Raw genomic sequence first — 14101 nt, 5'->3', positions numbered from 1 at the left:
GGAGTTAGTAGTATGTTAGTAGGTCAGTATGAACCAAGGCAAAAAAGGACGAGCAGAACCCTTTCTTTACTGGTTTATACCAAGGCCAAAAGCCAGTGTTTAGAGTAGTTGGAAAATTGCATTTTCTCTGAGCAGTAGATATTCTCTCTAAAGAAGACTCATCTTTGATGTATAAAATTTCCAGATACTTCAATCCAACACGGCTCATACTTATTAAATTTTGGCTTTGGATCATTAGATTGAGCATATTTGATCATAAGAATTTTCTTAGTGTTACAGTGAAATAGCTGGAGTCCTTTGATTTTTTTCAGACTACATTTTCTCTAATTTATTTGGAGCTAATTTGAATGCGTTTTTAATGATAAGGTTTTGCATTTAAAATTTGCATTTTTCTTTGGTTGGCAAGGAAGAAAAGTCCTGAGACCGACGAGGTTTTTATTTAAATTTAATTTCCTTAGAACTTCATCAGTTTTTTCTTCTTGACTACTGAAGAAATATCTAAATGAGTATTTCAAGGAAGAGTTCTGTTTTGCAGTGGCAGTATGGTTTCATTGGAAGTTTTCTTTTGATTGCTTGCTTCACGTTGCAGGACAGAACTTACAAAAACTGTGGTGCTTCCTGAGTTAGTGGAACTGGCAAGAGATGAGGGCAGCAGTGTACGCCTGGCAGCTTTTGAGACCTTAGTGAATCTGCTCGATATGTTTGATGCAGGTATAAATTTAATTTAGGCTTACTAGCCCAATTCTTAGTGCTCTTGTGCATCCTATAATTGTATTTAAATGCTTTTTGTTCTGACTGCACTATTCAGACATTTCTGATTTTATTTTGATCGTTGATTTGTCCTTTCTATTTCCATATATTTCATGTCTTGCAGTGCTTTATATGCAGAAAGTTTTAAGGGAGGTGAGCTAGTTGTCCACGAAATCAGTTATCATATTCCAAGTTTCTAATATAATATGCTTAAATGGCATGAGTAAAATTACTGTATAAGTTACGGGAATATTGTGTTGCTAGTATATAATTCATTAATGTAGTGCTATCAGTACACAATACAAAGGATTAGCTCAACAAAAATGTACTGTAAAGGAACTTGGTGATGAATTAATACAATGTATGGTTGCATTTAAGCCATATAAAGGAGTGGATAAGGAGAAGAAAAAAATAATATCGTTTTGGGGAGAATACTGTAAATGGACTTTTTAGCAGTTAGTATTTATATCAGTAAGGATGGGAGTAGATTAATTTTCTAATTCTTGAGCCTCTGTATTGATGCTATCAAGTTTGTGCCTCTCTTTGCACCTCTCAGTCTTCACTCCTCCTCACCCACTCCCTGCTGTAACTACTGCTTTGAGTTACTGTAAGAAGCTTAGAGAAAGCAATCAGGGGTTATTTACAGGTTTTTAAGGAATGTTTGTGTGGGTTTTGCTTTCATGGCTGAACTAGAAAATTAACACTTCTGAAGGTAGATGACCCAAAATTACATCCTAGAGTTTCTCTCCCACAGTATCAAAATATTTCTTAGGGCCAACTTAACTTTGGTCAGCCACAATTATTTGCTGAATTTTGCTGTTGATCTACCATTAAAAAATCATGATCCCTTTAAAACTCAAACATTTTAGTACAATGATTTTATTTAAAATAAGTCCAAAGATATAAATTTCTTCAAACATTTGCTCCTTTATTTTATAAGGACACAGAGTGTTTGGATTTGGTGTTAGTTTCTAAATTATTTCTTTTCTTTCCTGTGTCCTTAATTATTTTGTTTCTCTATGAATTTATTTTTATACCCAAAAAATTTGAAACACTTCTCAGTAGGTTTATAACTTGCAACATATTCTGATTTTTCTTTTTGCTGTCACAGTCACGTTTAGTCTTGATCTCCCTGTATTCCTACTATTGGAGGAAATCGTTTTGTAAGAGTACTGCAGTATTCTTTCTCTCTCTATATTCTTGGTGAATGAAGAAGGTAGTGACTGTTTTTTAGCCTTTACTGGGGGATGACTTTTCACTAACAACCAGCAAACAAATGAACATAACGGGAAAGGTACTAAATTTAGGATCATTCTCTTTACCACTTGTTTTGTACCTTCAGTGAGTGCCTGCCAGAAGTAATCCTGAGAATGTTAAATGAAAATTTTCTCAATTTATTACAGAAGTTGAGTCTCTTTGCTCTTTCTAAAACATTGACAAATGGCTAACTCTAAAAATTTTCTTTTTTTTCAGATGATCGGAGTCAAACTGTTCTCCCATTAGTGAAATCTTTCTGTGAAAAATCCTTCAAAGCAGATGAATCTATCCTAGTTTCTTTATCTTTCCATTTAGGGAAACTGTGTAATGGATTATATGGTATGATTTAATTTATTTTTAAAAATCTTAAGAATGAGGGAGATTGGAGAATTTGAACCCCTTGGAAAATGTATAGTTTTGAGTGTATCAAATGAAATGGTAGTTAGGCTAGATTTTGGAAATTTCCTCTTAGGGTGACCATCTACATATTGTTTATTGTTGTTTTTGTTTTGTTTAGATGGGGTCAAAGATGGAAACTTGGGGTTTTATCTTTATTGGTTTGACTGATTTGTTTGGGTGTTCTGGAGTTTGTGATTTGGATAATTGAATTTTTGAAACTAGAAACCTTTGAAACCGTTATGATGTTAACTATGTTCATTTCTGTGCTTGATTTCCTTTTTAAGGCACAGTGCAGAGTGTGGCCTATAAGGAACTTCAGGGGAGAAAGGAGATCTAATACCAAGTGGATTCCCCAGCTGCAGTTGAGGCCAAATCTATACTCATAATTTTTTAGGCCCATAATTCGTGCTTGAATTTTCATTTGAGCACGGCACAACTTTCCTTTGTAATTCTGTCCATCATATATTACCTGTGAAGGAACAGCCCAGAATCATGACTTTACATTATAATTTCCCCCTAGACTCTTAAAACCTTTGATCTTTCCTATAGCTATTTAAAATGAACCTTCATGATTATATCAGAGACTATCAAAGTCATCATTTCTTCACTACAGATTTCTTGAAATGGCTGTTCCACAGTGTCAAAATGTTATTTTCAGAAACAGAGAGCTAAGACAGTCCATCCTGTGTTTATCATGTTTTTCCAGTCTTCTTTTCTCTAGGTTGAATGACTAATTCCTGATCTTTCTTCACCTCTGAACTCCATCTGACAATTTCATATTTTTCTTGAAGTGTTACGCTCTAGTACAGTTGAATGAAGTGAAAGGGTTACTTCATGTGCCTTGCCAGATATATTGCTGTTCACATTTTTTCAGTATGAAAAATTGCCTTTTTAAAAAAATCTAGCAGCTAGTTAATCTTTCTCTTTCCCGGCCTTCTGCAGGTGATGCAGATCAGGCTAAGCATGGTACCTTACTGCTGTTGTAATGGAATAGTAGTCTAAAGTTTTAAGACCATATGTCCAGTTACTGAAGATCATTTTAAACTGTGTCTTCTGAAGAATAAGCAGTCTCTGTCCTTGGCTGATGCTTTCAGAATACTGAATAAGCCAAGTCTCTTGTCCAGGATCCAGGAAATCAATGAAAATACTGAATAGTAGCACAACTAGGATAGAACTTTTTATAGTGGCCTATCTTGTCAGTAGTACATGGGTAGTTTTCTCTTAGTTGTTTATCCAAGCAGTTTTGGAGCACCTTTATAGTTTTTAATCTATCATTCCTGTTCCCTTGTTGTGAAAGTCATGATCTTTACTGCCTCTTTTGTTTCACAGGTCCTGTTATCCCATACTCTAAGGAAATTGAATCAGTTTGACAAGTTTTTCTTTTGCCATGTTGGCTAATGCTATTTTTGGGGAGGGTGTATGGGGCTGTATGTGTGTGTGTGTTGGTATTTAGTAGTAGATTCTTTGATTTCTTTTTTGTTTCAATTTTTTCAAACATGTGAAGTAACCTGACTTGCCTAATTATATGGCATGTCCTTTCCCTCTCCGGCTGTTAAATATCAATACCACTTCAGCCCTTTTCTATTCTCTTGTTTGACTTATTTAAGATTTCAACCACTAGTACTTAAGTGTTTTGAAACACATCTGACTGCACATTTTTAAAACCTCTTGTTTAAGATCCACTGACGTGTTGCTTCTCTACTTCAAGCTTGAATATTTATCAGAGTTATTAATTGTACTCAGCCTGATGATGATACTAGTGGAATTTGAAAAAGAACATAAAATAATTAAGCATTTTCTTGATACCAATCACTGATAGCTTTCCTCTCTCTCTGGAACAGAAAATTGAGCCTTACCTTGATTATTGTCTTATTACTAATGTACTTGTAGTTTTTGAATTGTTCTTGCTAGTTACATTCCAGTTTGTTCTGGGTACTTGTGTGTATTGGTTATATTCTGCTAGATTCAAGTGGGGTGGAAGGGAGAGGAGTAATAAATTCAAGATATTTGATAGACTTTAAAATAAGATTTGTTTTGATACATTATTAATAGCATTTGTAATGAGGAAAGTTTGTTGTTTTGTTTGTTTGTTTTTGTTTTTTTCTTTTTTTGAGGCATTTTTACTCCTGAACAGCACTTGCGGTTTTTGGAATTTTATAAGAAGCTTTCCACACTGGGTTTACAGCAGGAAAATGGGCATAATGATAATCAACTACATCTGCAAACTCTGGAACAGGAAAAGAAGTATATTTCAGTGAGGAAGAACTGTGCTTACAATTTCCCAGTAAGTAGTATTAATTTAAGGTTTAATACTAATTTGTGTTGTGCATGTGGTTCAGCAAATAGGACTATACAAGTGATAGAGGAGTTATTCCCAAATTGTTCATTGTTAGCTAGATTTTAGCTCTTTCCTGCAAAGTTTTAGTTAGTGAAGTTGTCCAAAAGAGCAGGAAGTACTACTCTTTGCAGAGCCTCAGAAAATTATTGGCAAATTCTGGCTGAGGAAATGGTGTTCTAAGAGTTTATCGGTCTTATTCTTTCCTGCACATTTCCTCCAAATGCTTTGCACAAAGGATTTGGGAAAAGGTCTGTGAAACACTTTCTCCAGTTTCAAACCACTTGAGTCTACACTTTCATGTTCACTTCATGTCACATCGTTCTAGGGAGTTGGAGGTTGAAACTGGATGCTCAGGTTGATGTTTTAGTTGATGTTCCTGCCTGAGTACAGACAGTCTGTTCAATTTTATGCGAGGTCTTTAAATACACCAGTCGTATTTCTGTAAATCTGCTTTGTATTTTGGCATTCTGCATTTGTATTCAATAGAAACATGTTTGCACCAAGAGCCAATAGACAACTATTTTTTCTTCTGCCTTTTAAAGGCAAGCACACTGTATGTAGGTAGACATCTGTTGGTTTATTTGTGCAAAAAAGGTATGTACAAACACAGTCATACTGAAATTCAGATTCTTGCTTTGCTGCTTGCTAAAATGTTCTTTGTTTTTGAAGTATCCTTTCGCAGTTTTTGCTAGAGTACAGAAACAATAACATTAACAATATTTATAAATCTGAAGTTTTATATCTCATGGCTTTAGTCCTTATCTTCAGAAAAACAGCCTGCAATATGTCTGGAAGATAAATAAATTTGGTTTAGTTCTCAACTCTGGATTTTGTCTGGTGCCCGTGTTTTAACAAGGCCGGCAAAGCCTCCACAGTTCCTCCTTAAAATAACAACCTGTTATCTCTCAAGCTCATCTGATAATCTCTTCTAGTGTCATCCTTTAACTGTGTAGTTAAAAAGGGACTTTATCATTCCACAGGCCATGATTGTTTTCGTGGATCCAAAGAATTTCCATTTAGAACTTTATTCTATATTCTTCTGCCTTTGTCATGACCCCGAAGTTTCTGTCAGATATACCATGGCCATAAGCTTCTTTGAAGTAAGTCTACAGTGGTTCTTTGTCGCTGCTCACATGGGCTTATTTTATTTTATTTTTGTCTTTGAGCTTATATTTGTGACTCTTCAACCAAAATAAAGAGGCTCGAGAAAATGTATTGAAATTATTTAGTTAACCAAGGGTGTTCAGTTCCTTCTAAGCTCTGTATATAGCCCACAAACACACATTATTTTACTTAAATTGTGTGACATTTAGTTACAAGAGAGCATAGATTGTAAGGAGCAAAAGCTAGAAGAAACTTTTGATGATCTAGTACTGCAAACTTAAACAAATATAGTAACTATAATATTTGAAGTTTTTTAATAGTATTAGAAAACAGAACAATGGGAGAAAGGAACTTCCCCCTTTTGTGCCTGAAAACCTTTAAAACTATAGTTTCCTGGTGTATGTGAGGAATATTTATGTGGAACAAATCTATATGAAATGCTCAATTTAATATGAAATTACTTGGAAATTTATGCAGATGTAACAGCATATGTATTCTTATATTTCCATTCAGCCTATATAAATTCTACTCTGTTATTTTCATAAAATTTAAAAAAATGTACAAATGCATGGGTAATATTAACTATATGGAGTGAATTCCAGAAATTAAAATACATTCTCCTGAATATAGAAACCAATATAGGGAAATCTTCAATGTTTTTGTATTCACTCACTGAGAATCCTTGTGTTTCAGTCTCTGAGCTCAGCTCTGATCCAGTTTTGTTGCTGGGGAGATTGGTAAATTAAGTAGTTTGCTGAAAACATTTAAATGAATGATAGAGGGGAAAATGGCTTTATTTCCACCATTATAAGAAAGATTTATGTATTTTGAGTTCTCATTACCTTTTGATGCCTTGTTTTAAGGAATGATAGTCCAACATAATTGTTGAAATTGTAAAATTAGTACCTAATTCTACATAATGTTTTGTTTTAGCTGTATAACACTATTAAGGTACTGCCTGAATATAAGGAAAGTATTTTACCTCATTTATAAAAACCTGTAAAATTATACCTTGGTCTAAATGTACATTTAATTCTCATTGATATAATTTTAACAGCTTAACTAGGCAACCATGTGACAGACAAAAATGAGTGATTTATGGCATTCCCTGCTAGCTGGATTACTTTCCAAAAAATAAAAGTCCTTGTAGCCATTTCCTTAAAGCTTCATCTTGATTGGAAATAAGCTCTTAATTTTACTTGTCTTAAAAAAACATTAAAAAACATAATCTAAATATTTATTGTGGCAAAAAAATCTGATTCCTCAAGTTCATGTTATGCTGGCTTAAAGCATATAAAACCATTATAATAGCACGGAGATGAACTGCTAAAGTTTTTAAAAAATTTACATGAGACTTACGAATCACAGAAATCACAGTCAAAAAGATGTACAGAGTGAAAGCTTCAGGTGGAAGGTTGGGGAAACTTAAACTCCAGTAAGGGCTAAGAAAATTTTGTGGTTTATCATCTGTAAATTATACAGCAGGCTCACTCTTAACTCCTAATATAAATTTAAATATTCCATGAGGAAACTTCTAGCCTTGCAGTGCAGCCAAAAACATTTTTGAAAAATGTGAAATAGAGTTGATTCTAAAAGCATGTTTCATAGTTAGATAATAGACCTGTTTCTTGACTCCAGTTCTTTATATAAGCATATTTTTAATGTGATCAGTGGGAAAGTACACAACTTTAGCAAGCTGATATTAAACACATTTCTGTGCCTCTTCATGCTTGCTGTAAAGTAAGTAAGCGGTGTTGTGCCACAGAACTAAAGAATGTTTCACCTTGCTATCTTACTGTCATTTTTTAGGTTGCTAAGCTTTTAAATTCTGATGTGTACACAATACATAAAGAGCTGGTTACGCTATTACAGGATGAGTCACTGGAGGTAATACACTTTTATTGGAACTTTTTTTGCTTGTTACATTGAGGCAGATTATCTTCATGTTTAATAACTCTTCACTGACACAGTAGAGTAACAATTTGAAATGATTAACAGTTTTTACTTCTATTGCACAGACTCTGTATAAAGATGTCAGCCTTCTGGGAATAAAAAGGAGTAAAATAGGAAGATGTTTGAATTTAGTGAACCCACACTAAATTTATTAGCTTTTAAAAATACTAATTCTAAATAGTTTTAATTGCTGTATTATTTATTATCTTACAAACTCTAAAAAGCTTTGGGTTTATTCTATATTAAAATAATACTTGATAGGATTCAAGGACTTTTGCTTTATTTTTATTGTCTAATTGAAGAGGAGTTAAAGAAGCTTTGTATGGTTCAAAGATGAAGATTTGCAGAAAGAGTTTTGGTCTACACATAGAACATGAATCAGTTATATTGCAGTTAACATAGTGAGACTTTTTGGATGGAAAATAGAGAGACATTTATATTGGAGAAAAAAATCACCATTTCCTCTGATACTGGTTACTCCAGTAGTAGGTTAGAATACTCCAGTTAGAAAACTTGTCTGATCACATAAATAAAAACTGAGATCTGTAATACTTATATTACATACTGCATTAAAATGTCAGTCATCAATGCAACTAATCAATGCAACTAATCTCCAATTTGTTTTCAACCTGAGAGAGCAGTAACTTAAAAGGTGTCAGCAGGGATATGTTGGTGTGAGTTAAAAGTGGAGCTGAGTGCATTTACAGACCTTTTCATGCAGCCTTTCTTTAAATAGGTGTTAGATGCCCTAGTAGGTCACCTTCCTGAAATCCTTGAACTAATGACGAATCGAGGAGAAAACAATGTATCAGAAAGCAAGGTGGGTATTCTCATGGGGTTTTTGAAATTTTCCCTCTAAATGAAGGGAGTAAGAAATTTCAGACAAATTTTGTAGGAAAAGCCTTTCATGATTAGTTTCTGCTTTGCAGAGATACGAAGTTTCTGTTTGGTTTTTTGTGTTTTGTTTTGGGTTTTTTGTTTTTTTTTTAGTTGTTGACTTTATGAACTTTAACATTTAAAGAAAATTGGAAATATTAGTGTTAATGTAAAAATAAACAGTTTATACATGTTCTTTTTCTGATTAACCATAGTTAAATAAGAACTTGGTTTCATGTTAAGGGAATGATAGCTAATACGGATTTTAAATCTTTTGCATATTGATATATCAATTGCTCATGGGTGCCATTTTCAGGCTTCCGCTAGAAGGAAATCTATTTCCTGAAGTTAGGATGCTGAAATGATCTGTACTCAGTTCCCACCTTTTCTAATTTAATTGTATGTGGCTCTGGATGATGGTTTATTCCATGACTCCTTACCTCTAAGATGGAACAGAAAGGATGCTGGTTTTGAGCATAATTCCTAAATGTATGGATAAATTGAGATATTGCAGCAGTATAAGAACTGAAGAAATTTATTTTCTTGTACTGACAGAAGTTGACAGTGTACTTTAAACGTTTGAATTTGTCAGATGTTTACAGCTGTAAATATGTATAACATATAGCAAATGCAATGTCAGGTGTGGTAGCCTGTTTCATTTTTCTCAATGTTAAAGGGAATTTAGCTTGGCTACTATAAATTCTTTGCCATTTACTGAAAGAAGGTGTATAATTCCTGCTAAAATTAATTTCTGCTAAAACTAATTAGGCGACTGAGAACAATAACTGCAAAGATTAAGAGGATAAAAGAGAAATGGGATTCATTTGGTTTGAGAAAGAGAATTCTGAGGAGAGGTGGCATAATGGTCTTAATATCTGTAAAAGGGTGTTACAAAGAGAACAGTGTTTAGTTTTCCTTTGTCAGGAGAAGAGATTGGATATAAAAGTGTATTTAGTTAGGTACTGAAATAGCTTTTGGATTAGTCTTCCCTTCTTACATTGTTGTGATTTGCTTTTTAAGCTTAGTGACAAGACACACATCTTGAAAATGTAAAATTATTGTTTATCTTCCTGTTTCTAGTTACTCTCTATTCCTGACTTGATTCCTGCATTAACAACAGCAGAACAGAGAGCAGCGACTTCTTTAAAATGGAGAACGCATGAGAAGTTACTACAAAAATACGCGTGTCTCCCTCACATCATATCGAGTGATCAGATCTATTACCGTTTTCTTCACAGGATGCTGACAATCATTTTGACAAATGTGAGCCCACCTGTCGCTTTCTCATTTATTTTTATTTGTTAATGTAAGTTAGACCACGGGACATTTGCTCTGTGTTATATTAATCTGAAAGTACTATCCCTTTCATATGGTATGTCAAGCTGTGGCATTTTTCTATGAGAATTTTTGCTGAAAACTTGCCCCCATTTGAGGAGCACCATTTGGATTACAGTTTTCCTCCTGCCCAAGGCTTCTTCCTTTCCTTGTGCTCATCATCAGATTGTTTCTATTTAAATCAAAACTTTTTCCTCTGATATATGCCTTCTTTTTCCTGATGCCATACATTACATTGTGTTGGTTCTCTATGAAAGAACTATGCATTTCTAAAATAAATTGTCCTGTGGAGCTACTAGTCTGAAATTTTACTGAGTTAATTCAAGAACAAAACTGTTGTAAGAGAAGATGCTGTAAGTTTCATTTTTAACAACTGCAGTACAAAAGGTGCCTTGCAAACCTGGAATATTTTAAAATCCTTATAAAGTAGTTGAATCTACAAGTTGTGCTGAAGGAATAAAGATGCAGGTGTCTCATGAACTGGCCAAACTTCCCAATTCTCCCTTACAGTATGACATTTATTTCAAAATTTATAAAGTTAGGCAACTTTTTTAGCTATCTTTTTTCCTAATTCTATATATGTTTTTAGTCATACTCTTTCAGATAATGTTTAATTGTGTTCCCTTTATTTCTTTCAAGAATGTCCTGCCAGTCCAAAAAGCAGCTGCTCGGACTCTCTGCGTTTATTTGCGCTACAATCGCAAACAAGAACAGAGACATGAGGTTATTCAGAAACTGATTGAACGTAAGATGATCTTTCCTCGATTACTGAGAAATAAAAGTTAGTTTTGACTGAAGATCTTTTTACAGTTTCATTTATTCAGTGTAATTTCCTTCCATCATTGGTGGGACTGTGCTTGGAAGACATTCAGTTGCTCATATTATCACCAGCAAAATGTACTGTGCGTATGTGAGGAATATATCTGGAGCTTATATAAAGGGACTGGGGAAGAGGGAATTCAGAAACTGATAATATGCCAAGACCCCTCCAACGCTACTTCTTTTAGCCAAAATTATTAAGCTCTGAGTGCAGCAATATAAAAAGCAGAGTTTCTCTGTAGAAGTAAAGTGCTCTAGAGGCTTCAGCAAAAGAAGTGGTGAATGAATCTCAGAAATTAATTTATTAATCAGTCACCTAAAGTTGATGTTTTGGTTTTGGTTTTTTGTTTTAAAGATAACTTAGAAGTTTTAACAGTTCCCATTAAAATTCCTTAGTGTTTACACTGTAATTTTGATACTCCTGTGACATGGTTTGAGAGGCATCCAGGACTTTGTTTAAAACAGTAGCTAGTTCACGTGCTCTTTTGCTTTTTCAAGTGCTCACTGACAGAACTAGCTTTTTAGTAAAAAGAAAGAATTGAGATAGGCTGAGAAATTATCTTTTGATGCCTGTGATTATCATCTTTGAGTCAAAGGTCAGCCTGTGAAATGTTTTCTATTTGCCATTGAAAACTTGACAGATAATATCTGCAAATTTTTATTTTTCAGAACTGGGCCAAGGAAAAAGTTACTGGAACAGACTTCGGTTTTTAGATACTTGTGAATTCATTATGGAACTGTTTTCAAAATCGTTCTTCTGTAAATACTTCTTTTTACCTGTGCTTGAACTTACACATGACCCAGTGGCAAATGTCAGGTATGAAGAATATGTAGCAGTGTACAGGGAAAAAAAGCTTTAAAAAATATAATAAGAAATACTATTTAAAAGTTTCATGTTTTTCTTAAATAATGGGATGTGAGTAAAAACATAAAGAGCCCTCAGCATGACCAGTATTGAAGGTGCAGGGGAGTGTGGGAATGGTGCTAGAAGATTCCAGGAGCAGGGCATTTCTGAGTGTTTGAGAGACTGATGGAAAGCACCAGGGTTTAGGAGTGAAGGGAACAATAAGGCAGAGGAGAGCCAGCAATAGGTGGGAAGAAAGTAATACTCTATTTCATGGGTATAGAGAGAGAACACAACTTCGATCTCCATTAATTCCCATCCATTTCATTGTCACTATATGAAAAACAAACACATCAAGCAATTCTTTCAGTGGTCTGGCCTAAAACAAGTTAGAACAGGTTTTACATTATGGAAAAGGGTATCTACTTCATTTTTAAGGCAAATTGAAAAACATTAATATTAGGGAATTTGGTCTGTTATTCATTTTTATACAGTGTTTTTATACAGTGTTATTTTTGTAGTAACTGTTTTTTCTTCGTTTTCTAAACAGATAGGGACCAGGCAGTTATTACCATTAAAAAAGTAGATTTTTTTTTTTTTTTGGTCACATATTTTGTGACAAAAAGCTTTTAATCTTGTTTCTAATATGTGTCATTCATGTTGTCATCATTAGCATCTGAACATCTAATATTAATTCTGCACAGAGATTTATGTAAGCTTAATTTGCACATACATGTGAGCACTCAGTAAGCTTTGCCACATACTGTTTATTACTATGTGAAACTGTTTCAATAGGTACTGTGTTTAGTATAACTACCACATTTCAACTCAGCAGGATCCTAAAAACTAAATTATTTTGTATGATGACATTCATGTATCATGTCATTAAGAGGATTATATTAAAACAATAAACTATATTTGTATATAATCTGAAATAGCTCATTCCTCTTAACAAATATTTTAATTAAAAGCTCTATTGATATAATATTATAATTTATGGAAACCTGAACTAACTTGCAATCCCTTAACTGACACATTAAAATTCATTTTGTCTTAATTCTTTTATGTATTGTTTTTGTACAAGAGAAGTGCACTGTCTCCAGTGGAGTGAAGTTTACAGGTTAGACGTGGTTAGCTGATGGTTTTAAAACAGACGTAGGGAGATACTATTCTGGATTTTTACAATGGGGTGTAACTTTTGGCATATGGGAAATTGTGATTAATTTGTGATTAAAATATTTTGAAGGTATAAAAATGGTAAGATGAATTCATGTGAGAAATTTGTTTTGAATGGTTATAATCAGAGTAACCGTGTCTGGCAAAGGATTGTGTCTGGTCTAAGGCCAGTTGACTCTGAGAGAATATCATCATGTATGGTTCTTGGTGTTTCTTTTAATCTATTTCTGTAGATTAAAACTAGTCACTATTACATGCTATTACAGTCTGATCAAATGAAGGAATTTTTATTTCCTCAGTTGCATGAAATATTTTTAATTTAATCTGCAGAGTTTTATATAAACAGTTGAAAAACATTCCCTTGGAATCAAGGGAATGAACCACAAAATTATTTAGGTTTGAAAAGATATTTAAGATAATCAAATCCAACCATTAGCCTAAGACTGCTGAGTCAACCACTAAACCATGTCCCTGAGCACCACATCTACACATCTGCTAAATACCTCCAGTGATGGTGACTCCACACTGCCCTGGGCATCCCATTCCAGTGCTTGACAAACATTTTGGTGAAGTTTATTCCTAATATCCAATCTAGGCCCCCCTGGAACAACTTGAGACCATTTCCTCTTGTCCTACTGCTTGTTATTTGGGGGGAGAGGCCAGCCCCAACAATCCATCCTTTTAGGCGGTTGTGGAGATTGATAAGATCTCCTCCCCGAGCCTACTTTTCTCCAGGCTAAACTCCCCCTGCTCCCTCAGCTGCTCTTCACAAGACTTGTGCTCCAGACCCTTCCCCAGCTCTGTTGCCCTCAGTGCTCCAGCCCCTCAGTGTTTTTCTTGTCCTGAGGAGCCCAGAACTGAACACAGGATTTGAGGTGTGGCCTCACCAGTGCTGAGTACAGGAGGATAGTCCCTGCCCTGCTCCTGCTGGCCACACCATTGCTGACACAGGCCAGGGTGCCATTGGCCTGCTTGGCCACCTGGGCACAGCTGGCTCGTGTTCAGCTGCTGTCAAATGGCCCTCCCAGGTCCTTTTCCACCAGGCAGCTTTCCAGCCACTCTGCCCCCAGCCTGTTGTGCTGTGTGGGGTTGTTGTGAGTGACCCCAGTGCAGCACCTGGCACTTGACCTTGCTGAACAACACCAGCAGGGGCAGCCTCCAGACATGAAGAGGAAGATAAAGAAGGGGAAAGAAGAGCTTTTTTTCCTTCTTTTTAGTCTATCTGATACATTTTCATCCTTGCAGTTGTA

General features: G+C 34.8%; 1 protein-coding gene across 4 annotated transcripts in view; it reads left to right on the top strand.

Moving 5' to 3' along the window:
• The window catches only part of PPP4R4 (protein phosphatase 4 regulatory subunit 4), a 63703-nt gene that overhangs the window by 36630 nt on the left and 12972 nt on the right, over positions 1-14101 (top strand). For 3 of the 4 annotated variants that reach the window (XM_040068141.2, XM_040068140.2, XM_040068144.2), the window contains 9 exons: positions 590-711; positions 2224-2346; positions 4521-4690; positions 5725-5844; positions 7658-7735; positions 8538-8621; positions 9758-9940; positions 10652-10757; positions 11501-11648. In XM_040068141.2, coding sequence (XP_039924075.1) covers positions 590-711; positions 2224-2346; positions 4521-4690; positions 5725-5844; positions 7658-7735; positions 8538-8621; positions 9758-9940; positions 10652-10757; positions 11501-11648 — 1134 coding nt within the window. The remainder of the gene's footprint in view (positions 1-589; positions 712-2223; positions 2347-4520; positions 4691-5724; positions 5845-7657; positions 7736-8537; positions 8622-9757; positions 9941-10651; positions 10758-11500; positions 11649-14101) is intronic. The other variant, XM_040068143.2, reaches the window with a different exon arrangement.

The sequence above is a fragment of the Hirundo rustica genome, chromosome 6 (assembly GCF_015227805.2).
Source record: "Hirundo rustica isolate bHirRus1 chromosome 6, bHirRus1.pri.v3, whole genome shotgun sequence".
Lineage (NCBI taxonomy): Eukaryota > Metazoa > Chordata > Aves > Passeriformes > Hirundinidae > Hirundo > Hirundo rustica.
The sequence above is the reverse complement of the archived record's forward strand: the minus strand, read 5'-3'. Positions and strand labels throughout refer to the sequence as shown.